The sequence below is a fragment of the Zootoca vivipara genome, chromosome 17, assembly GCF_963506605.1.
Source record: "Zootoca vivipara chromosome 17, rZooViv1.1, whole genome shotgun sequence".
Taxonomy (NCBI): Eukaryota; Metazoa; Chordata; class Lepidosauria; order Squamata; family Lacertidae; genus Zootoca; species Zootoca vivipara.
Window position 1 is genome coordinate 17719149 of NC_083292.1, and position 26116 is coordinate 17745264.

At 45.9% G+C, this 26116-nt stretch overlaps 1 protein-coding gene across 1 annotated transcript in view; it reads right to left on the bottom strand.

The window, feature by feature from the left end:
• Positions 1 to 24975, bottom strand: part of LOC118076011 (2'-5'-oligoadenylate synthase 3-like) — a 31566-nt gene extending 6591 nt beyond the window's left edge. Inside the window, exons 1-9 of the mRNA XM_035098493.2 lie at positions 24587 to 24975; positions 19689 to 19983; positions 19176 to 19351; positions 17838 to 18064; positions 15655 to 15802; positions 14274 to 14375; positions 13687 to 13788; positions 12244 to 12276; positions 2801 to 3031 (exon numbers count right to left, since the gene is read on the bottom strand). Coding sequence (XP_034954384.2) covers positions 2801 to 3031; positions 12244 to 12276; positions 13687 to 13788; positions 14274 to 14375; positions 15655 to 15802; positions 17838 to 18064; positions 19176 to 19351; positions 19689 to 19983; positions 24587 to 24769 — 1497 coding nt within the window. The 5' untranslated portion in view covers positions 24770 to 24975. The remainder of the gene's footprint in view (positions 1 to 2800; positions 3032 to 12243; positions 12277 to 13686; positions 13789 to 14273; positions 14376 to 15654; positions 15803 to 17837; positions 18065 to 19175; positions 19352 to 19688; positions 19984 to 24586) is intronic.
• Positions 24976 to 26116: the final 1141 nt, after the last annotated feature.

Below are 26116 nucleotides of genomic sequence, written 5' to 3' on the forward strand. Positions count from 1 at the left end.
CTGTATGCCTGAGTCATCCAAGGCCTGAATCCTGATCCAAATTCGACCTATTCAATGGGATTCAGAACTTGGCTCAGGGGCGTACCTAGTTGCCCCCGCAACCGGGGAGGTGGGGCAGGACGGGGAGATCCGTGCAAGGGGGCACCACATGGGGGAGCTGCCGCAATCCGTGCACAGGAATGCCACGGCAATCCGCCCAGAGGACAGTGCGGTGAGCTGCCCACGGAGTCCACCTGGCGGGTGCAAGCCCCACGCTGCCTTTTCGGACACTGCAGGGCCCCGGAGAGACACGTAACTCGGGCGCGCTGCAGGCCAGACACCGCGGTAAGTGCCAACCCCCACGGTGTGCCATTTCGTGACCCCCCTCAAGGATGATACCTGGGGCAGACCACACTCCCCGCACCCCCCTTCCTACGCCCCTGCTTCAGCTGAGCCAGGTTCAGACAACCACAGATCGCTGCCGGTTGGATTGAATGACCTAGAGAGGTTTGGGGCTGCCAGGGAGTAGCAGGCATGTCAAACATGCGGCCCTCCAGATGTTTTGGACTACAATTCCCATCTTCCCCAACAACTGGTCCTGCTAGCTAGGGATCATGGGAGTTGTAGGCCAAAACATCTGGAGGGCCGCATGTTTGACATGCCTGGGGTAGAGCATCAGGAAGGAAGGAGGGGCATACATAGGTTCCGCCCCCCCGAAAGGGCCTCAACTTACCTGACCGCTGGCTGCATCTTCCCAGGAGAAGGTAGAAGCCTGATGCCACCTGTCTCCAATGCCTCCCTGTAGAGCAGGAGACTCTTAATCAGGTGGTTGTGGGTTCAAGCTCCACATTGGACAAAGATTCCTGCATTGCAGGGGGTTGGACTAGATGACTCTCATGACCCTTTCCAACTCTACAATTATTTTGGTGCTATGATGCCCCATTCCACAGGATTGATTGTCGTGTAATTCTACTCAATGTTGATCCAGAGCAAATTCCAATCAGCAGAGTATAAAAACTTAAACACGTTGCAGGATTCTCCAGTGCGACAGTTTAAGAAATTGGTTTTCTTGCCTGATAGTAAGGTCCCAGGGCAGGCTACAGCTATGTAAAAATGCATTGTTAAAATCAAGAGAATAAGGTGGGGTTCTAATATACTGTGGTACCTCTACTTACGAATAACTCTACTTACGAATGTTTCTACTTACGAATGGAGCTCCGTCCGCCATCTTGGATGCGGTTTAGATAGGATTTTTTCTACTTACGAATTTTTAGATAGGGTTGCTTCAACTTACGAATTTTTTCTCCCAATGCATTCCTATGGGATTCGACTTACAATTTTTTTCGACTTACAAATGTGCGTTCGGAACGCATTACATTTGTAAGTAGAGGTACCACCGTATACAGTCGTACCTTGGATCCTGAACACCTTGGTACTCAGACATTTTGGCTCCCAAACGCTGCAAACCCAGAAGTGATTGTTCCAGCTTGCGAATGTTCTTTGGAACTCAAACGTCCGCCTTGGTTTCTGAATGTTTTGGAAGTCGAACGGACTTCCGGAACAGATTCCATTTGATTTCCAAGGTACGACTATATATTTCAGGTGTCAAAGACCAGGTCATCAGCACATGGCTGAAGTTACAGGTATGCTTGATAAGGAATATATACTTGATAAGGAATTTAAAATGGTTTTACTACGCCCTACCTCCCCTGCCCAAGGCAGAATTGAGTACAATTGAAAGGATTCGTGGACCAGGTCTATAGAGAGGGAGAAAGGTGTCGAAGTGGATTATCTGGGGAAAGACTCTGTGTTAAGAAAAGAAGAGAGACCCAATATCCCTCCGCAACAGGACTGAGAACATTGATTTGAATGATTACACATGTGAAAGGAAAATATACTTACGGAAAATAAAAAGAGTACTGTTTGTAAAGTTGATATATTGGCAGCTGTGAGAATGGTTTACATCTAGCAAAGATTTCAAGAAAAAAGGAAGTGGCAACAACACAAGAGATGGACATATGTTGGCAACAGGAGCGGGAAACCTGATTTTTAAAAATTGCATTAAATTAAATAAATTTGGTTTGATTTGTATTAATTTGGAAAACTAATAAAAATATTTTTTAAAAAAAGCTATAGGGAGATTGTGCAAAGGGCACTTCTTTGGGGAGGGAATTTCCCAGCTCAGGGAATGTCCTTTCCTGGGCTCCCTTCTGAGGATGGTGGAGCTACCAAGAGGCCCCTCTGCCCACCTTAATACTCAAGGGAGTCACTTAGAGGCTCTGTGTAAAGGTAAAGGTAAAGGGACCCCTGACCATTAGGTCCAGTCGTGACCAACTCTGGGGTTGCGGCGGTCATCTCGCATTATTGGCCGAGGGAGCCGGCGTTCAGCTTCCAGGTCATGTGGCCAGCATGACAATGCCGCTTTTGGCGAACCAGAACAGCGCACGGAAACGCTGTTTACCTTCCTGCTGGAGCGGTACCTATTTATCTACTTGCACTTTGACGTGCTTTCGAACTGCTGGGTTGGCAGGAGCTGGGACTGAGCAATGGGAGCTCACCCCGTCGTGGGGATTCGAACCGTCGACCTTCTGATTGGCAAGCCCTAGGCTCTGTGGTTTAACCCACAGCACCACCCGCGTCCCACAGAGGCTCTGCGTACAACTGTGCAAATCCTGGGAAGTGTAGCTTACCCATCACAGAGCTACAAGCTACACTCTACAACCTTAACAATCTACACTCTCATTCTCTTCCCCACTCCCATCACTCTCCCTTTGCACCTGCCCACGCCATTCTTTCTTAGCACCCAGACTCTGGCACTGACCTTGACAATCTTCAGCACCTTGGGTCGAGGAAGGGGCACCTCTGTGAAGCACTTGCGTTTCAGGAATTCACAGATTTTGTTGATGGCTCCACACACCTGCTGATTAAATTCCTTATTGGGCTGGAGATTCTGCAAGATAAATTTGTCCAGTTCTTTTGGTCCACAGCTATAGAGGGGATCCATGGTAGAGGTGCTGGGGCAGGAGAGAGGATCCAGCAGCTTCTGGGTCTGCTTTCACCTCCGCTGGCAATAAAGAAGGAAACGCCTGCTTTTGGCCCCTGGAATTTGCCTTGTCAGTAAATGCTCTGCTCTACTCTGCCCTGTTCAGTTTCATTTCCTTAAGTTTCGTTTTGCTCAGAATAGTGGCTTAGCATAAACAGGGTCAAAACAGGAAGCAGGAGAGTCATTTCCGGCTCCTACAAGGGATAAGGCAGAAAAATGGACAGTAGAGGTCTGGACTAATTATTTGTTTGAATTTATTCAGTCAGACATCGTGGCAGTAACGTTACAGGAAATAACATGGAAGGCCAATTCTACTGTGATAAGGACCAGATGGAACCCCTATCTTCAATGGATGACAACTACTGGACTACTGGACCAGAAGACATTCAGTGGAAATTAAAGACATTGTGCCCGTGGCTGAGGACAACTGTTTGAACCCTTCCAATGGATTGTGGGTAGGGGAGGGGGTGGGAAGGGGAAGGGAAAATGGTACGGGAAATTAAAAATTGGAAGGAGAGAATATAATGTATGTAACAATTCTCGTACTTCAATAAAAATCTTAAAAATAAATAAATAAAAATAAAAAATATATAAAAAAATAAAAAGGCAGAAATTAGATTTGGTTCATGTTAAAGGCAAACTATTATAGATAGATATAGATACAATATAGATATAGATATAGATATAGAGATAGAGATAGAGATAGAGATACTAGCTGACCAGGCCACGCGTTGCTGTGGTTCTTTCCTGTGATTTCCACCCACCCACCCTGTCCCGATCCATGATGTATCCTGCCCCTCCTCCCTCCACCCCGGCTCATCCCTGTGTTTCGGTAGGATACCCTTCCCTCTGTTGTCCCTGGGGAGTGTTGGCCCCTCCCCCATGTATCTCCACACCTTGGCCCCCACCCTTCGAAAAGGAACTGTCAGCTTCTAGGTTCTATTTCCCAGCATGCACTTTTGTCAGAGCCTTCTGTTGTCCCTGGGGAGTGTTGGCCCCTCCCCCATGTATCTCCATACCTTGCCCCCCCCACCCTTGGAGAAGGAACTGTTGGGTTCTGGGTTCTATTTCCCAGCATGCACTTTTGTCTGAGCCCTCTGTTGTCCCTGGGGAGTGTTGGCCCCTCCCCCATGTATCTCCATACCTTGGCCTCCCACCCTTGGAGAAGGAACTGTTGGGTTCTGGGTTCTATTTCCCAGCATGCACTTTTGTCTGAGCCCTCTGTTGTCCCTGGGGAGTGTTGGCCCCTACCCCTGGTATCTTCTTACATTGGCCCCTACCCTTGGAGAAGGAAATGTCAGTTTCTGGGTTCCATTTCCCAGTATTTACTTTTGTCTGAGCCCTCTGTTGTCCCCTCCCCCCTGTATCTCCATACATTGGCCCCTGCACACGCATCGTGAAAAATCCTGACCGGGGGGGGGGGGGTCAAATAGCGAAGCCCCACAGCCCCATAGCCATAGCTGCCAAGTTATCCCTTTTTTACAGGGATTTTCCCTTATGCTGAATAGGCTTCCTCGCGAGAAAAGCGAAAACTTGGCAGCTATGCCCATAGCAACAGACAGGCCCAGACAGAAGGAGGGGGGGTCATATGGGCCACTTGGCGCAGGCCTCCGAATCCAAAGGGGGTCTCGGTCACCTGGCCCGGGCCTCTATCTGGCCCTGCAAGGGCCTGGCAACAGAAGGCACGTTCTGAAGCACCCGAGTTGTTCAGTTCCATAAAAAACCCAGGAAGTGGCAAGGGGAAGGTAGGGGATTGTAAATGGGGTGGGGGGTGGCCACTGCAAATATCTGAGGACTTAACCTGGGGAGAGAAAGTGCATGGTTGTTTTTTTTTGTAAAAAAGACACAGAGGCTTGCAATCAGTTGTAGTATATACCCTGTTTCTCCTAAAATAAGACATACCCATAAAATAAGCCATAGCAGGATTTCTAAGCATTTGTGCAATATAAGCCATACCCAGAAAATAAGACATAGTGATAGGCGCAGTTCTGGAGGGCCCCAAGGAAGAGGCGAGGCTGGACGCGTAATAAAATATAAGACATTCCCTGAAAATAAGCCAACGTGGGTTTTTTAAAGGAAAAATAAATATAAGACCGTGTCTTATTTTCGGAGAAACACAGTAAAGCCTAGGTTAAAGGGGGCATGACTGCCCTTACTTAAAATGGCCACCAGAGCCTCGCATGTGACACAACTCCCACTAAATTATAAAGCGAAAACCCCTCACTGTGCCCCCAAGTGTGTGTTAGAAGAAATGATGAACGACTGCCTAATGCTGCCAGGCGTTTATTAATGCAGCCGCCGGGAGAGGCTTTGGGCTTGGGCTTTGGGGGTGGAAGGGCTGTTTTGGTGGTTGTTGGACAGTTGCTCCCCCCACCCTACGTCAGCCCATGACCTTTTTGGGCTCCTCCTCCCCCCACCTCCCACCCAGTGCTCCAGTAGTAGTATAGTATTTAAAGGGCTGTAGAGCTTAGGCCTAGTCTGTAAAATGGAGCCAAGGCCTAGTCTTTAGGCTGTAAAGTAGAGGCGAGGCCTTGGCTTGGGCTAGTATTTAAATGTGACCCGAGGCCTCCGCCCTGTATCTCCATTCCTTGGCCCAGGCCTGACTCTGTGGGTTGTCTGGTAATAGGCCCCCTTCAGATCCCCCTGAGCCTCAGAGTCCCCCTGTTTGACAGGATCTCGTGGCGGAGGCGGGGTTTGTGGGTGTGGCGTGTTGTGTCTAATCCCTGTGACTGCCCCCACGTGTCCCAATCCATGATCTATTCTGTTTGTCCCCCCCGTGATCGGCGTATCTCATGACGTTTTGAAGGATGGTATTTATTTTTGTCTTGTGGTTATTTGGTGGGGGATTTTGGGGGGGTAGTGGTGCTAAATTGTAAAGTAAAAACCCCTTGCCATGCCCCCAAGTGCGTTGCTGTGGGTTATCTCCCCCCCCCCCGAGCCTAGTGGGGGCCTGGCAGCAGGGGCCTACATAAAACAAAGGCCTAGGTGTCTGATGGTGGTTTCAGTTGCTTGGTTGATGATGTCATTTGGTTTGTGGGTGTGGCTTAGATTTCACAGGAAGGGAGGGGTGGAGGAGGGTATAACGCCACTTGAGGGCGCTGTTTGACTTGGTGGAAGACCAGGTCTATACCTGGCCAGGTGTGTGATTTGAGGGTTTTTTGTCCCCAACAACCCTCAGGGGAGTGGCCTGGATCGTTGTGTCAAAATTTCAGGACGATCGGTCAAGCGGTTACGGATAAAAGTGCGGCCGACAATTTCAAGATTTTTACATTTATATATATATAAGATATAGAGATATATATAGAAATAGATATATGCATTGAAACATGAAAATTCAAAGTTTTCTGTGCTTGGCAATGCTCTGGCCAAGTAAGGTGATCCATTATGATGTACGAAGGCAGAAGATCCCAAATGTTTTAGGTCCACTGCCCCCTTACAAATCAGTGTACACGTAGCTCTAGCCCTATGCTGGCTGAGGTTGTCTAGTATGAGATTGTGTGACTGCAGAAAGGATTAAAAGCCCCCATCCAAACAATGACTATTGTCAGTGCAGGTAAGAAAAATAAATAAATTTTAATTTTTATCATCTACAATACTCTCTTATTTTATTTTATTTTTTTTGAACATACTTTTTATTAATTTTACAAAATACAAAAAAACGGTACATACTTAAACCCCTTTTCCACCTCCTTCCCACCCACCCACACGGGTCCTCCCCTGCCACAGAAGTATCCCATGTATGTGAACAGTCAGAGATGGTCCATTTCATGCTTGGGTCTCTGTCCTCCCCCCCCTCCCCTGACCCCAAAGCCCCCCCCTGCCACCAGGGAGCTCCAGCAAACCAGGGCAGTACGCAGGAGGACATCCATCCAACCATCTATTGTCATACCAAAAAAAAAAAAGAGAAAAATAGAAATAGGAAAAAAGGGAAAAAAAGAAAGGGCGAAAAAAGAAAAAAGAAAAAAACAATACAAAACAAAAAATTTTTTTTTCTTACATTCATAGTTGTAAAACCATATTTTGTGGGCTTCCCCTCCCCCCCCCTTCCCCGGTTTTCATCCCTTTTTTATCATCTGCAACAGTTTCTTACTTTATAAAAATACACCTTTGCATCTTATACAACTTATAAATCAATTGTTAACATTTTCATCTAATATTCAAATCACTGAGAAATCAAACTCCCATTTTCTCTTCCCGTGCCTAATTTTTTGTTTTTTCTCCCTCTATAAGCCTCCATATTTTCACATTTTCCAAAATCCATTCACTTTTAAAACCATAACTATTCTCAATTTAACCCTACATCCCCGATCTCCGGCTCCACCCCCCCAACCCAGCAAACTCCAAAATCAGCAGACCAGTTATAAACCTGTTAATCCATCCTTAATCACAACATCACTTTCCCTTCACCCCACCCCCTGTTTACAGTCTTTTGCCATCCAGGCCACCATACAGGACCCCTGGATTTCTTCTCTTCTCTGCATATTTTTTCCTTCTTCCCTGTGGGCGTTCTGGAGTTCCAATAATACCAATCGTGCCCCCCTCAAAAGCAGGGCACTCCATCCAACTTTTTGTAGAGTAGAGTCATCATTTTTTTCGTGGTGTGCTTCATTTTGTGTTGAATCATCACAATTCTCATCTTCATCTTTTCCTTCCCCATCATTGTCATTCTCACATTCATCTTTTTCAGTGTCAAAAGCTTCATCTCCTAAAAAATCATATTCCGCCATCACCTCCTGGAATTTTTTCTGTAACTCTTGCCGTCGTGTCTCCTCTTGGCATAACTCTATTCTTGTTTCCCACATTAAGGTCAAAACAGACCGCTGGAACTCAGGGGAACACTTTTTTGTTGACATATTTCAGTCCTGCCAAGGTCAAAACTTGTCACGTGGGGTGGAATATGATCACAGTTATTTTTTCGACTCCATTTTAACAAGCTGGCTGCATTCTTCAAGTCTTATTGACAATAGAGTTCGAACTCACATTTCACAAACACTTAAGCCAAAAAAGAAATTCCACAAAGTCCAGAAATACAAAGTGAAGTAAAATTTGACTTATAAATCCTGACAACTCACTGGGTTGTCTGGGCTGCCGGCTCCCGAGTGGAAAGAAAGGTTTTTTCTTAGGCTGTACCTCTTATTGCAGGGCAGTCATAAACCGCAGTCTCTCTCCCCTTTTCACCCTGCATCAAAGGGGAGATTCTCTTTGATGCCTTTGAGGGATCCTTTTGAATTACAAATCTTCTGTTTATGGCTTCGGGTTTCTATTTACTGTCTCTTTGTTGCCGTGGGGGGGGGGGTGGCTTCCTCTTTTCTCCCCTCTCTCCCAGATCCAAATTGTTTTATAATAATCCAAATCGTGAGATTACTTACAGTCTTTTCCAATCGTTTTATTTTCGGAAGAATCCAGCGCTCTCTGCCTTCGGCTTGAAGCTTCTCCCTGCTAGAATAACGTTGCCGCTCAAAATGGCCCCCGCGACTTCTACCCTCCTCGCTCCGGAGCTCTTATTAGAGCTAGCCGAAGAGTTGGGGAGTCCGGATTGGGTCTGTGCCGAGCAAATTGCCCTCGGGACGCCCTTCCCGAGGTTCTAAGGGGCGCAGCGTCGCTCTCGCTGCCCTCCCCACTCCTAGCAGAGACGGGCCGTCTCGGAGACGAGACGAAACCCCGCCGATCGACGCTGGCGCTGAACCCGGAAGCCAATACTCTCTTATTTTATAGTACAGTACATTGATTATTGCTTTCATTCTATGGATCAATGGTTATTATTATTATTATTATTAATAATAATAATTTGTACCCCTGCCCATCCGGCTGGGTTTCCCCAGCCACTCTGGGCGGCTTCCAACAAAGATTAAAATACATTAAAATGTCACACATTAAAAACTTCCCTAAACAGGGCTGCCTTCAGATGTTTTCTAAATGTCAGGTAGTTGTTTATCTCTAACATCTGATGGGAGGGCATTCCACAGGACAGGTGCCACTACCGAGAAGGCCCTCTGCCTGGTTCCCTGTAGCTTTGCTTCTCGCCTGAAGGCCCTCGGCGCTGGACCTCAGTGTCCGGGCAGAATGATGGGGGTGGAGACGCTCCTTCAGGTATACTGGGCCGAGGCCGTTTAGGGCTTTAAAGGTCAGCACCAACACTTTGAATTGTGCTCAGAAATGGTCTCGTTAGATAGTAAAATTCATGTGAAATTGCTGCTTTAGGGGTTGTTTTTAAAAGTCTGGAACGGATTGAACTGTTTTGCATTACTTTCTATGGGAAAGCGCGCCTTGGTTTTGGAACACTTTGATTTTGGAACGGACTTCCGGAATGGATTAAGTTTGAGAACCAAAGTACCACTGTACTTAGAATCATAGAATCATAGAGTTGGAAGTTCCCAGTGACATGGGTGCTAGCAAGACACAATATCCTATTGCACAAGCTTCTCATTTAAAGTGTAAAATCCTGCTATATAATGTCAAAGGCCATAGAAAGTGTGATCTAAACTCAGCTGAAGGCAGCAAAATAACTTTGATTTAGCGCTTTAAATCAGACCACTGGTCCAATTAGTTCAGTATTGTCTACACTGGCTGGCAGTGAGTCTCCACAGCTCTTCTGCATGTGGAGTAGATGATCTACCACTGAGCTATGGCTCTACTTCTTTAAACATTTCTAAAGTTACTGTATTCGCCCGAATATAAGCCACACCCGAATATAAGCTGAACCTTTAAAATTCAGGGGGAGAGAGAGAGAGAGAGAGAGAGAGAGAGAGAGAGAGAGAAAGAAATACATTACCTGAATATAAGCTGCTCCCTTAATATTCTGCAGGCACTCGCACCCTTTTTACCGTATGTCTGTTTCAGCAGCGATATCGCAAAAACCAATTTTTGTGAGGTCGCAAATTTAAGCCGCACTTCATTCACGGTCAGATTTTGGAGGTGGGGAGGGAGTAAGGCTTATATTCAGGCCAATATGGTATGTGCAATGTCTCCAGGCCCGGCTCTAGGGGTAGTCTCGGTGGCGCGGGGTGCCAGGGCGCAGGGCCAGCAAGAGGGCGCTGCGCGGCAAAGCCTCACGGAAGCCGTGCTGCGCCCACCACTAGGGCGCCCGACCGGCTTGAGACGGCCCTGAATGTCTCTTTTGTCATGTTGCGCTTTCTACAGATCAGTTTCATTTGTTGTGAGACATTGTTGTGTTACAATAGGAAGAAAAGGGGGAAAGAGGTGGAGGGGGAAATGGTTAGTGGGGTGGGGAGGCAGGGCTTCTGTTCTTCTACTTTAGTGTATGTGTGGGGTTTTGTGTCAGCGTCACTCGTGTGGGTTCTCTTTACTATTTGCTTTCATTCCTTTGGTATTGGGGTTGGTCTAGGGCAGGGGTAGACAACCTAAGGTTCGGGGGCCGGATCTGGCCCAATCGCCTTCTCAAGCCAGACCGCAGATGGTCCAGGAATCAGTGTGTTTTTACATGAGTAGAATGTGGCCTTTTATTTAAAAATGCATCTCTGGGTTATTTGTGGGGCATAGGAATTCGTTCATATTTTTCCCCAAAAAATTCCAGTCCACTCACCACATGGTCTGAAGGACGGTGGACCAGCCCACGGCTGAAAAAGGTTGCTGACCCCTGGTCTAGGGCAGGGGTAGTCAGCCTTTATATACCTACTGCTCACTAATGCATCTTTCATTATGGTGAAATTTCCTTACCACCCACCAGTGCACGATGGAAGGATTCAGCCTGTGCCATAGAACCCACTAACACCCACTTAGAATCCTGAAACACCCACTAGTGGGCAGTAGGGACCAGGTTGACAACCCTTGGTCTAGGGTGTGGTTGGTTGTTTGTGGTTGGCTATGATGAACTTTGTTTTCGTGTGTGTGTGTGTGTGTGTGTGTGTGTGTGTGTGTGTGAGAGAGAGAGAGAGAGAGAGAGAGAGAGAGCATATTAGCCAGAATGATTTGAATGCTGTTGTCGGGTTCTTGTTGTTGTCTTGTTGGGTTGTGTATGTGATAAAGGGTGTCTTCTTCTATTTGCCCCCGTGTCAAATGGTATTTGATACCATTGGTCCATGCTTATGGGCGTACCCACCGAGGGGCGGGGGGGCAGCTGCCCCCCCCAGAAGCAAAAAACAAACAAACCGTATTTTATGGACCATAACCCGCACTTTTCCCCTCCAAAAACTGAAGGGGAAAAGTCGCTGCGGGTTATGGAAATCGGGCTGTTTTCGCCCGCTCCACGGCTGCAGCCAGCAACAGGAACGTGGGAGGGGGGAGGAGCACCCTGAGTGGGGGGGGGACAGAAGCTCCACCCTTCCTTCCATCCTTCCTTCCCCCTCTTTCATTCTTCCTTTTTCTCTCTCCCTCCCTCCCTTCTCTCTCTCACCCCTCCCTCCCTCCCTCCCTCCCTCCCTTCTTTCTTTCCTTTTTTCCTTCCTTCCTTCTCTCTCTCCCTCTACCCCTTCCTTCCTTCCTTCCTTCCTTCCTTCCTTCCTTCCTTCCTTCCTTCCTTCCCTCTCTCTCTCCCCCCCTTAGTTTTGATCCTGGGTATGCCCCTGTCCATGCTTACTCCTGACAGGTCTCTCCAGTGTCTGGCTATGATGCTTTTGGCTGCTGAGAGTAGGTGGGCTATGAGCTTCTTGTGATGTCAGTGGGCATCTACTTCTATCCAGAAGAGGCCAGAATGTTTATGGCTTTGGACCTAGAGCAGTGTTTCTCAACCTTTTTTGGGCCACGGCACACTTGTTCCGTGAAAAAAATCACGAGGCACACCACCATTAAAAAAGTTAAAAAAATTAACTCTGTGCCGCCCTATATTATAATTATGACTGTAAGAAACACTTGCCAAATATTGCTTTCCGGCGGGTCAGCGTTGTGTATTGGCGGCCACCAGGCTCGTTTGCACTGAGCTTTGGGAAAGAGGAGGAGAAATATTGCTTTCCGGCGGGTAAGTGTTGTTTATTGGCGGCCGCCAGGCACGTGACAATGTAAATTGCCCTTCTCGTCGCCGCACGTCGCAGCACACCAGCCAGTGTCTCGCGGCACACTAGTGTGCCGCGGAACAGTGGTTGAGAAACGCTGACCTAGAGACCTCAGGCAACTATTAGCATTCAGAAACCCAGCTCCCAAGTTGCATTCCCCCCCTCTTTTTATAAAAAATAGCTTGGAAAGCAATATAAGATGCCCCCTCTTCAGACACCCATGGAGTGCTTCATCTTATGGCGAGGCTGGAAGGGGTCTCCTCATAGTATGGCGCAAGAGTACGGCTCTTCCGGGGGCACTTGCACCTGGAAGGAAAATGAACAAAAATCTAGAGTTTGCAACTTGCCCACATTTCGTGTATTTTACATCCCGCTTAATACTGGAACAATCTCTCAGTGGTTTATTAAGCGAAGCTTCCGGCAGAGCTTTGGAAATCTACACCTCGCAAACAGAGACCTGTCCGTAAGTGATTCCTGGCGAATCCACAAGGTATGCTGGAATTATAAACATCCCTAACACAGGTACAGTAACAGTCACAGGATCCATTTAGAGCAGGGGTCGGCAACTTAAGGCCCATGGGCCACAAGTGGCCCACGGGGGTCGTTTAACTGGCCCATGACCCACCCCCAAACCGAGCCATTCACTTGGCGAGTGCCCACACACTGTGCTAAACTGGTGCAGCATGGCACAGGGGCTCGCTTCTGTGGTGCCAGAAATCACGTCTGTGCATGCGCAGATGCCAGAAATCACGTCTGCACAGACACAGATGCTGGAAATCACGCACAATCCGGCCCACAAAGGGATCTCCACTGGAGTGAACCGGCTCAGGCAAGGTAAACCTTGCCAACTCCTGATTTAGAGCAATGTGGCACCACTTAAAGTAGTCATGGCTTCCTCCAAAAGAATTCTGGGAGCTGTAGTTTGTTAAAAGTGCCGAGACGTGTTAGTAAACCGCTATTCCACTCAGAGCTACAATTCCTGAGTGGTTTATAGTCAACCCCTCTTCACAGGGAGCTCTGTTGAAATGTTTAAGATGCGTTTTTGTTTGTTTTTTGTTAACTTTGTTTGTTTTAAATATGTATTCTGTAGTTGACCTCCTTTGTAATGTTTTATTTTGAAATCTTTTAGATAATAGTATTTTAGTTTTCTGTTAATTATGTTGCTTTGACTGTATACTTTATATTTGACTTCCTTCAGAAATGTTTGATTCTGGGTTGTTTTATTGATGTTTAATATGCCGTAAACCGCTTTGAGATTTTTTCTTAAAAATATAAAATGGTATAGAAATGAAATTAACAACAACAACAACAACAACAATCTGGGGTGGCAGTAAGGAGGAGATACATAAATGCAAGATAATATAGATTGGAGTTTCTGTTGAGTGTGCTCACCTGGATTGCAAATCCCCACTCAGTAGAGGTCGGTCCATCAGGGGAAATAGGATATTGCCCCACCCAGTATCCTACGCTGTGGCCAAATTTTGCACCTTAGCTATTAAAAAACGTAAATCCCAGCTCCCTCCTCACTGTGTATCCGTGTTGCCCTTCTAAGACTCAGCACAGATAGAGACTTCCTGTTTGGCTGCCATGGCAAACAGCCATACCCAAAGCAGCGGAGCCCTTTCGTGCAGATAACGAGGATAAGATGGGAGTAATTATCCTCCCCCCCCAAAAAACAAGGGCTGGGGAGCAGCCCACCCGTAGATCGTCCGATACCTGCTGCCTGGCCTGAAGGAACACGGGGGTCGGGGGCCGCTGAGTGCAATGCAGCACGTGTCTCGGCAACTCTCCAAAGCTGGCGCCATGAGTGGAGGACACCTGTTTTTTTAGATAAAAATTCAGACTTAATTCACAGCCATGCTCCGAAGTAGCGGAGATAAAATCAATCTCTTTTATTGAATAACATATTATAACAATTTGTCCTGCCCTCCGATGATGATATTGCTGATCTTTTGTTTGGAGTTGTGTTGTTTTGTATTGCTGGCTCTTGCTGTAATAAAATTGACTGACTGACTGATATTGCCCCACCAACCCCCACTAGCTCCCTGCCTCCTTACTTGCAACCAGTCCAAGGGGTGGCCACACCCACCAGCTCCCTCCTCACTGTGTATCAGTGTTGCCCTTCTAAGACTCAGCACAGATAGAGACTTCCTGTTTGGCTGCCATGGCAAACAGCCATACCCAAAGCAGCGGAGCCGTTTCGTGCAGATAACGAGGATAAGATGGGAGTAATTATCCTCCCCCCCCCCAAAAAAAACCAGAGCTGGGGGTGGGGAGCAGCCCACCCGCAGATCGTCCAATACCTGCTGCCTGGCCTGATGGAACACGGGGGTCAGGGGCCACTGAGTGCAATGCAGCACAAGTCTCGGCAACTCTCCAAAGCTGGCACCATGAGTGGAGGACACCTGTTTTTTTAGATAAAAATTCAGACTTATTTCACAGCCATGCTCCGAACTAGCGGAGATAAAATAACTTGCTAATTTAACCAGCCACTGAGAAGGATTCGATCTGGAGAAAGACTTTCGTCGTAACTAAAGGACAACTGTTTGAAATTTGTAAGTGGACGCTAAGCTTAACTAAGAAATGGACTGTGTGAAATTTTGACTATGATTCCGGCAATGACCATTAGGGGAAAGATGAAAGGAATTCCTGATTGGAGTTACTGTGTTAGTGCGGAGACACCATCTCATTAGCAGATGGAAGGAGACCAAAGAGGAGAATTCTAGTTATCTGCCCAGGATTAATGGTGGACTATGATGCAGTTAAAATTATCCCTATTAGCAGAAAATGAAAGTAGCATCGCTGAGGAGCAAGAATAGCACAAAGGACTGACCCGCTTGTTGAATTAACTGACGGATTAATTTTATAGCCCCAGGGGGAGGTAAGCCTCTATTATTCTCTTTTGATATATTTGTAGTTACAGTTTTACCTGATAAACCTCTCTTGAAAGGCAACTGTTTGAAATACACAAACGGGCATGAAAGAGCATTCTGCTGCTGTTGTGGTTTAATTATAATACTGATTGGGTGAGAATTCTGGCAACTATCTTCAGAGGAAGGATGGAAAGCATTCTAGACTGGCGCTATTGTGTTTTTGCAGAAGTACCAGCATGTTGGGAGATGGAGCGAAATTACAGAGGGGAATTCTGAATGTCTGCCCAGGGCTAATGGCGTCTCTATGTTTGGGATGTGGAGTATTATGGCTCTGGTGAGCAGAAACCAAAAATGAAATTGCCAGAGTATGGATTACAAGAGGGGAAAATATTTCATACAGAACTATGAAGGCAAAAGTTGAACAGACCAGTGGCTGCAAAAACAAATGAAAATTAAATGAAGGATTAACATCAGAATGGTTTATTGATTAAGAAATGAAATGTGATATTAGATGACCAGCACTTTGCGAAATTCAGAGCATGGGAAGTCACCCAAAGATTTATAATTTGGCATTTATATTTGGCTTTTTTGATTGTATTGTAATTTGGAATGTTTTAGTGTGGTTCATATTGGATTATTAAAATGGAAAACTTAATAAAATTATTATTATTATTATTATTATTATCTGTTATTTTCTCCTACTGATAGGGAACCCACTTAATGATTCTATATGGGCTCCAGAAAGGGAAAGGGAAAGGGAGCAGTTTTTTCTTATAACACTACAATTCTATGATTCTACTGCTGCCCTCACCGGCACATCCCAGGGTTGAACCATGGAGCCATCGGGTTTCACGAAGCATGCCTGCCCAGCACAATCAGCGGCCTTTTCTGCGAGCAGATCCCAGCGTTTCCCCTCTCCTACGATCCCAGTTGGATCTGCTGGGTCAAGGATAACAGGCCTAAAATACAGGAACAGGAAAGAGTCATTAGCCTCAGGGAGGCGCAAAATAGCCCAGTCCTAGAAGCCAGGTCTACCACCCACCAAGCAATTTTTGGTGGGTATAGGCTCCCCCTCCAAACCCACTCATGGTGGTTGTGGGAATCCAGAAGTATCAGGAGATGAGGAATCACCAGCCCTGAATAAAGATACCTCTCCTCACCTCTCACCACTGCTACTTGAATAGAAGCCCACATTGAAGATCTGCTGCATATATGCCAGTTTGTTTGTTTGTTTGTTTGTTTGTTTGTGATGCACCTGTGTGTTCATGGGTTTGAGGGTGTGGGAAAGCAAGGCTCACTTTCACCATGTCCATTTTCTGGATCTGCTTGTTCTGAGTACTGGCGCCACCTACTGTTGGCCTCCCTGCCTTTTGCCCTACAATGGGTCACCCCCACTCTAGCCACCCCCACTGCAGCATGTAGACCCCCACAAAGCATGTGACCCCACCAACAGAGAAAGATTAGCAACCTCAGCCTATAGGGATTTGCAGAATCTCCCAACGTTGAATAAATAAGTGACACTAGATTAACGAGGGAACCCTAAGTAAAACTCACAAGGCCCACACCTCTATTCCTCCCAATTGTAGCCAAGCCCCCATTCCCTTTCAAGCACAATCAGAAAGGGCTCATTCCCAGTTTTGTTAGACTTGTACAGTGGGACCTTGGTTCTCAAATGCCTTGGTACTCAAACAACTTGGAACCCAAACACTGCAAACCCGGAAGTACGTGTTCTGGTTTGCAAACCTTTTCAGAAGCCAAACATGCTCCGTTTTGAGTGCCACACTTCCGTTTTGAGTGTTTCGCTGAGGGCTGTCTGATTTTGCTATTTATTTTGCAGTTTTGTTTTTGCGGCACTTTAAAAAAAAATTATGACTGTGTGGAACCCAGTTCAGTTACTGATTGTGTGACTGCAGTACATACATTGTTTATTGCTTTCATTTTATGGATCAATGGTCTCGTTAGGTAGTAGAATTCATGTTAAATTGCTGTTTTAGGGGTTGTTTTTAAAAGTCTGGAATGGATGAATCCATTTTGCATCACTTTCTATGGGAAAGCACGCCTTGGTTTTGGAACGCTTTGGTTTTGGAATGGACTTCCGGAATGGATTAAGTTTGAGAACCAAGGTACCACTGTATTTTGATTGTATTGTAGATTTATTGGTTACGCTGGGTTCAATAGCTTTTCTCATTGCTCCACAAGCTGCACCTTGCAAAACTCAGATCTTACCCACTGAATCGGATCTTAACAGATGCACAGAAAATTCAAAGAGAGATTTGGCCTACAGGGCATCTGATTCAGTGGGTAAGATCAGGTTTTCCTAAGGCACAGCCGCAGAACGAAGAGAAAATATCTCAGACCTGGGGGAATTAATTGGTACACAATACGCTCAAAATACAGAGCGGGCTAAAGCATGAGTGACCCCTAAGGCAGGTCATCCAGGTGTTTTTCGACTTCCATCAGCCCCAGCCAGCACAGCCATTTTGGACTCCAACTCCCATCAGCCAGCTCTGTTTGATCTGGAGGGCGCCAGGTTGGCAAAGCCTGCCCTGAATGGACACCCATTTTGCTTCTATAGTGGGATCAGCCCTGTGTTTGAGATTGGGTTGCCATATGTCCTCTTTTTCCAGGACACATCCTCCTTTTCATGGGTAGAGCCGTCACAGCGATCCATAGTTAAAAGTAGAAGTTGGCAAATGTGTCCCCTTTTTTGCTCTTCAAAATATGGCAGCCCTAGAGATCTCCTGCATCTCTTCAGAGAACCACCGTTCTCAGGATTTCAACTCTCACTTTAAACCTACAACAGATTTGCCCGAAAAACTCTATGTAGGAAAACGTTGGGGAAAGATGAAAAGTTGGGGAATATAGAGGGAGGACTTGCTATTCATTTGATCCATGGTGCGGGAGTGGGGGGGGGAGGTTACTAGTCCATAAGAGGTTCCCTATTTTCACCTGCAAAATGGCAGCGCATAAGAGGGAGGCCCAGAGGACACTGACCTGGGTTTCCGGAGCTGAGTATGCAGGTATTGTTTGAGAGTCTCATTCTGAAAGTCATAGTACTTTGTCCAAAAGATGCAGAGGTCTCCGTGCTGTTGGATGAGCCAAAGGACCGTCCGGAAACCTTCCGCCATGTTGAAATCAGTCTTCTCACCATCTTGTTCCCAGGCGTAGACAGCCAGAAGCTCAAGCGCATACTTTGGGGGCTTTGATTCCCAATCTGGCAGCTAAAGTTACATGGGAGAACATACTAAGTACAGTATAACCCACAGCAATGTGATAGGATTGGACCAATGGAAGAATATGAAAGGATCAGGCAGCGGAATGGGATATACAGGCTGGCAGAACTTAATTCGTTCTGGAGGTCCGTTCTTAACCTGAAACTGTTCTTAATCTGAGGTACCACTTTAGCTAATGGGGCCCCCGGTTGCCGCCGCCGTGTGATTTCTGTTCTCATCCTGAAGCAAAGTTCTTAACCCAAGGTACTAGTTCTGGGTTAGCAGAGTCTGTAACCTGAAGCGTCTGTAACCTGAAGCATCTGTAACCCGAGGTACCACTGTACCTGACAACTTAAGACCAGAATTCACAGCCATGCCCCCTTCTAAGATTATGCAACCATTTTGTAATTAATAATAATAATAATAATAATAATAATAATAATAATAATAATAAGGGATGCATCAAAGTTATCAGTGCAGATCTCCACGTGTTGCCTTTTGGCCAGATTTACTATTTTCTCTACACATAGATGGGCAAATGATTTGGAGTGCTCCAATATCCCCTTTTGAAAAGACTTAAATTGTGTTTGATGTGAAGTTCCATTCATAACAGAACTTGCACCCTATTCTCTTGAAACTGAAGAACCTGTTTTTTTCAGTGTTCCAGACTGAATAGGATTCCCCAAATTTAGGTCTCCAGCTGTTTGGGGACTATAATTCCTATCATCCCTGATTGCTGGTCCTGCCACTTCACTGAAGACCTTTTCTTTACAGCAAGGGCCGTCTTAAGCACCTTTGGCACCCTGGCGCCATGGTGCAGCGGATCCCTCCGCTGCCCCCTGCTGCCCTGTTTTCCAGCGCGACAGGCGTGCGGGCGTCCAGGCTCAGCGCACAGCGCCACCCAGCCTGACCGTAGAGCCGGCCCTGTTTACAGCAGGTTTTAAAACTGAATTCTGATTTTTAGAGTGTGTACTCATTTTTAGTCTTGGATTGTGTCCATTCTCCCATTTACTGTGCACTCACTGGGTTTCCAGTGCTAGGCTTTTAATTTGAATTCGCACGTGATCCGAAATTCATATGTTTTGTGTGTGTGTGTGTGTGTGTGTGTGTGTGTGTGTACCTGTTTGTACCAGTATTTCACCAAACGGATGAGACTTTTCAGTTTGGCAGGGCGCTCCCTGATGAAGTCTTTCTGCAACTCGGTGAAGCAGGGAGAGAACTGACCCCCACGGCCGTCGCTGCTGTGGATCAGTCTGATGTACACCTGGGGGTCAGGCATGCCACCCCTGTAGTGACCTGTTTTGCAAAACAAAAATGGAGTCACAGGTACAAGGAGAAGGAACAGCCGTGGCTTCCCTTCCTGGGAACTGTAGTTTGTTAAGGGTGCTGTGGTCCCATCTCTCCTTGCAGAACTACAATTCCCACCATTCTCTGTGATGAGGAATTGACTGCTAAACTGCTCTGGGAATGGTAGACCATTAGAGGGACTGCTGGCAACTCTCGGTGCCCTTAATGAACTACAGTTCCCAGGATTCCTTGGGGGAAGCCATGACTGCTCAAAGTACTATCAATAGTGTTTTAAATCATAGGTGGTGTAAATGGGGCTTCCAACCCTAGGCAAGTGGAGACTTACCGAGAGCATCAAAGGCCGGCAGGACATCAAATTCAATGTACTCTGTGAAATCATCAGAACGAAGCTTGAAGCTGAGCACACGTGGGTTGTCCCACTTTGATCTTTCAATCTGTATTTCTATATCGCTCGGTATTATTTCCCGGCATTCCTGGGAATTGAGCCTCTTCTCAATCTCCTGGATGATAGACCTCCTGTCTCTTTTCTGGTCTTCATAGCCATTGAAGATGTCAAGGAACAGCACGAGGTCAGCATCTGAGTCCCTTTTCAGAGCTGTGCCTTTGCCAGATGAGCCACCCTGGAGAGGGAAATATGATGTTGCTTCAAATAATAGCCTTGCTTCCTTGCACTCTGATGAATGAGTTGATTCCAGGCAGGGGGTGGGCAGACTGGTCAATTTCTAGCTTGTGTCAATTTCACATGTATCAATAGAATCATAGAATTCTAGAGTTGGAAGGGAGTCAAAGGGTCATCTCCTCCAACCCCATGTGACGCATAGATATTGGAATCAGGCCTTTAGCGTGGTGGCAACGACACTTCGAAATCCTCCATCCCATTGCTAGGGCTGTGCGCCTGAGTCATCCAAGGCCTGGATCCTGATCCAAATTGGGACTATTCAGAGGGATTCAGACTTCAGCTGAGCCAGGTTCAGACAACCACAGATGTTATGAGAGAGGGATAAATACTTTTCTCTCTCCACGCCATAGATAATTTGTGGGAATGTTTAGGGATGCAGGAGAGGATATATTGTTTAATATGTCCTAACCGCTCTTAAGACAGCATCTTAAAAAGCAGAGACATCACCTTGCCGACAAAGGTCCGTATAGTTAAAGCTATGGTTTTCCCAGTAGTGATGTATGGAAGTGAGAGTTGGACCATAAAGAAGGCTGATCGCCGAAGAATTGATGCTTTTGAATTATGGTGCTGGAGGAGACTCTTGAGAGTCCCATGGACTGCAAGAAGATCAAACCTATCCATTCTTAAGGAAATCAGCCCTGAGTGCTCCCTGGAAGGACGGATCGTGAAGCTGAGGCTCCAATACTTTGGCCACCTCATGAGAAGAGAAGAATCCTTGGAAAAGACCCTGATGTTGGGAAAGATTGAGGGCACTAGGAGAAGGGGACGACAGAGGACAAGATGGTTGGACAGTGTTCTCGAAGCTACGAACATGAGTTTGACCAAACTGCGGGAGGCAGTGCAAGACAGGAGTGTCTGGCGTGCTATGGTCCATGGGGTCACGAAGAGTCGGACACGACTAAACGACTAAACAACAACAACAACAACAACCGCTCTTAAAATTACCCCCCTGTGTTAGTAACTCTTCCATACGCCTAGAACTTAAGATCCCTTCCTTAGAATCTTCCTTATGGAGGCGAGTCTTTAATTATTGGCTGACCCTCTGGCATAGACTATCTTGCCATTATCTGGTGCAGTGCCTATGGCGAGATGAGTTTGACAGTCCATGGCCAAGTAAAATCCATGCTAAACTCCTGTTTTATTGAATTTCTCCGTCAGACGTATTAAATCTAGACCTCGCCTCAGCCAAAAGACTCATTAAACAAAAACTAGATGACAATGAGTTACAACACAAACTTATGACTGGTAGTGGGGCTTGTTCTCCTTTGAATCATGGTATTACCCCAATGTATCAGGTTCCATCATATCTATCCGCCCTCTCCCCGGCGTCTCATAGATTTGTGTTCATCAAAGCAAGGTTTAATGTTTTCCCATCAAATATACTGAACCATAAAAGGGACCCAGGTGGTGCTGTAGGTTAAACCACAGAGTCTAGGGCTTGCTGATCAGAAGGTCGGCGGTTCAAATCCCTGCAACGGGGTGAGCTCCCATTGCTCAGTCCCAGCTCCTGCCCACCTAGCAGTTCGAAAGCACATCAAAGTGCAAGTAAATAAATAGGGACCACTCTGACGGGAAGGTAAACGGCGTTTCCGTGTGCTGCTCTGGTTCACCAGAAGCAGCTTTGTCATGCTGGCCACATGACCCAGAAGCTGTCTGCGGACAAACGCCAGCTCCCTTGGCCTATAGAGTGAGATGAGCGCCGCAACCCCAGAGTCGGACACGACTGGACCTGATGGTCAGGGGCCCCTTTAACTTTTATACTGAACCATAGATTTTCCAAAGGCCTAATTTCTGTTCTATGTGCTTGCGACAACAGATCAACAGAATCTCTTTATCATATGATGTTTAATTGTACATTGCAGCCCAGTCCAATATTCTGAAGCCGTTAATCCTGGAGATCGCCGATAAACCATCCGAGTCTCACCTAGCATGTGCGTTACAAGACAATGATCCATACAGGACCCTATTGGTTGCAAGGTTTTGGGTCTCAGTCCTCGCGTACAAGAAACAAGCCAGAATGCTCCACAATTATTGATACCCTAATATAGTTTCCTATATGTCTTATGTAAATACAAAATGATTCATCCAAGGTTCTTCCCCCCAAATACTGTAGTGTAATCCCACAGATCTACTCTATTTATATGTTGGAAATTTGTATCTCTGTTTTTTACGTCTGATTTATTTTTGTGGTGTGGGCTTATAGCCGAATAAAGAGTTTATCTATCTATGTCCTAACCCAACTTGTGTTAAACAAGTTTATAAATCAGCAGAGTTACATTCCCCTTTAAAACACACAGCGGATGTGGCACTCAGGTTCGCTAGAACCTCTATAAGAATAATAAACGACCTGGTATATTCCCCTTTATTCCCTCTTAAAAGATAAGACACGACACAGTCTTGTATAAAAGTATAAAGAGTTTACTCACAGTATCAACCTGTTCACAATTGGTTCCCAGGAAGGCAGACTAGCTTATAAAGGTAAAAACATGTGTGGAGTCTACTCATAATGAATGAGCCGAGAGAGGATTTGTGGCTAAGATGTTGCTTGCTTGAAAGTGTGATTTTTAAAAAAGGAGGAAGATGGTGGCCAGTCCTAGTGTTTATATTTACATGTGCATAGGTGAAGCCACACCCATCTCATTGTCCTCAGCTCAGGAGGAAACAGGAAATTCCGACTAGCTGGGCAGACACACACACACCTCTTTTCTAGGTCCACTCTAGGGATATTGTACTTGACTGCTCCCGTGTTTCACATCCCACATAATTTTAGTATAAACTTTTATCATGTCGCCTCTTACCCGCCTATTCTCTAAACTGAAAAGACCCAAATGCTGGGAAAAGGGAGCCATGGGGCAGATGTGGGGGGGGGGGTGCAGAGAAGCTATGCAAAGTCCTACTCATTGCACACCTTCCATTCTGGGCCACCTTCCAGGGACTGGCAAGACAGTAGTGGGCAGGGCCAGAGGCAAAAGTGGGTGGGGCAGCCCGATGCAGGTGGTACCTTTGCAAAAATAGGTGCCCCTGATTAATAGACTGGCATATCTTACTTGTTTGTGCAGATGTATATGTAAATGGAAAATGTTTAAGTAGCTATTTTAAAAAAACCTGCCGTTATCAAACACGATCTTTAAAAAGGTGCTCTGGCTCATGAGAACTTCTTTAGCTTTTAAGGCACCACAAAACATTGCCACTAATTATTATTATGATTATGGTACTATTGATTTTTACTATTACATTATCATTACTATTACACTACTGCTACTACAAATGTGTTGTTATTAGGTTGTATCCAATGAAGTCCTATTCAGGGTAGATGCATAGAAATCAACTGGCTTAAGCTGGTCATGTCCATTACTTTCAATTGGTCTACTCTGAGTTGGAGTGCGACAGTTTAAGAAATTGGTTTTCTTGCCTGATACCATAGTAAGGTCCCAGGGCAGGCTGCAGCTATGTAAAAATGTGAAAATAAAGAGAATAGGATGGGGTTCTAATATATATAGTCGTACCTTGGATCCTGAACACCTTGGTACTCAGACGTTTTGGCTCCTGAACACTGCAAACCCAGAAGTGATTGTTCCAGCTTGCGAATGTTCTTTGGAACTCAATCGTCCGCCTTGGTTTCTGAATGTTTTGGAAGTCGAACGGACTTCCGGAACAGATTCCATTTGATTTCCAAGGTACGACTATATATTTCAGGTGTCAAAGACCAGGGTGAAGATGCATGTCATCAGCACATGGCCGAAGTTACAGGTATGCTTGATAAGGAATATATGCTTGATAAGGAATTTAAAATGGTTTTACTGCACCCTACCTCCCCTGCCCAAGGTGGAATGGACTGCAACTGAAAGGATTTGTGGACCAGGTCTGTAGAGAGGGAGAAAGGTGTCGAAGTGGATTATCTGGGGAAAGACTCTGTGTCAAGAAAAGAAGAGAGACCCAATATCCCTCCGCAACAGGACTGAGAACATTGATTTGAATGACTACACATGTGAAAGGAAAATATGGAAAATAAAGAGTATTGTTTGTAAAGTTGATATATTGACAGCTGTGAGAACGGTTTTCATCCAGCAAAGATTTCAAGACAACAGGAAGTGGCGACAACAAAAGAGATGACATAGGTTGGCAACAGGAGCGGGAAACCTGATTTTTAAAAATTGCATTAAATTAAATAAATTTGGTTTGATTTGTATTAATTTGGAAAACTAATAAAAAAATTTTTTAAAAAAGCTATAGGGCAATTGTGCAAAGGGCACTTCTTTGGGGAGGGAATTCCCCAGCTCAGGGAATGTCCTTTCCTGGGCTCCCTTCTGAGGACAGTAGAGCTACCATGAGGGACCCCTGCCCACCTTAATACTCAAGAGAGTCACTTAGAGGCTCTGCGTACAACTGCAAATCCTCGGAACTGTAGCTTACCTGTCACAGAGCTACAAGCTACACTCTACAAGCTTAACAATCTACACTCTCGTTCTCTTCCCCACTTCCATTGCTCTCCCTTTGAACCTGCCCACACCGTTCTTTCTTAGCACCCAGACTCTGGCACTGACCTTGACAATCTTCAGCACCTTGGGTCGAGGAGGGGGCGCATCCCTGAAGCAAGTGCGTTTCAGGAATTCACAGATGATGTCGATGGCTCTGCACACCTGCTGATTAAATTCCCTATTGGGCTGGAGATTCTGAAAGATGAAATTGTCCAGTTCTCTTGGTCCACAGCTGTAGAGGCGGTCCATGGTAGAGGTGTTGGGGCAGGAGAGAGGATCTAGCAGCTTCTGGTTCTGCTTTCACCTCCACTGGCAATAAAGAAGGAAATACCTGCTTTTTGCCCCTGTCTTCGGTCTTGTCAGTATTTGCTCTGCCCTGTTCAGTTTCGTTTCCTTAAGTTTCGTTTTGCTCAGAATAGCGGCTTTAATCTTAGCATAAACAGGGTCAAAACAGGAAGCAGGAGAGTCATTTCCGGCTCCTACAAGGGATAAGGCAGAAATTAGATTTGGTTCATGTTAAAGGCAAACTCTGATAGATAGGTAGATAGATAGATAGATAGATAAATAGATAAATAGATAGATAGATAGATAGATAGATAGATAGATAGATAGATAGATAGATACGCAGGCAGGGGTGGCCAACTCCCAAGACACTGCGGTCTACTCACAGAGTTAAAAACTGGCAGTGATCTACCCTCCTTTTTGGGGTTCAGGTCAAAGTTGTTGAACTTTTTTTAGGAAGGAGGAAGACTGATTTTTTTGGGGGGGTTAAGGTCAAAGTTGTTGAGTTTTTTTCAGGGAGGAGGTAAAATGTTGAGCTTTTCTTAGGGGAGCCACAGTTGTTCAGCTTCTTTGGGGGGAGCCAATGATCTACCAGTGATCTACCGCAGACATCCAGTGATCTACCAGTAGATCACGATCTACCTGTTGGACATGCCTGATAGAGAGATAGAGAGATAGAGAGATATAGAAATATATAGATATATGCATTGAAACATGAAAATTCAAAGTTTTCTGTGCTTGGCAATGCTCTGGCCAAGTAAGGTGATGTACTATGATGTACTAAGACAGAGGATCCCAAATGTTTTAGGTCCACTGCCCCCTTGCTACCACAAATTCATCTCCAGTGCCTGCTACCTTACCCTCAGGGCTGGATCTACTATGAAACTCAAACATATAAACAGTGGTACCTTGGTTCTCAAACGGCTTGGTTCCCAAACACCAAAACCCTGGAATTAAGTGTTCCGGTTTTTGAACTTTTTTCGGAAGCCGAATGTCTGATGTGGCTGTTTGCTATTGTTTCTGGGGCGCCTGCACCAATCAGAAACTGCACCTTGGTTTCCAAACATTTCGGAAGTCAAACGGACTTCCGGAATGGATTAAGTTTGGCGCTTTTGTTTTTGCTATTTATTTGGTGTTTTTGTTTCTGAGGCTTTTTCGGTTAATTTGTTTTTGTGACTGCGTGGAATCCAGTTCAGCTACTGATTGATTGATTGATTGATTGATTGTGTCCGAAAACCAAGGCACAGCTTCTGATTGGTTAAAAAACTGGAACACTTACTTCCGGGTTTTCAGTGTTTGGGAACCAAGGCATTT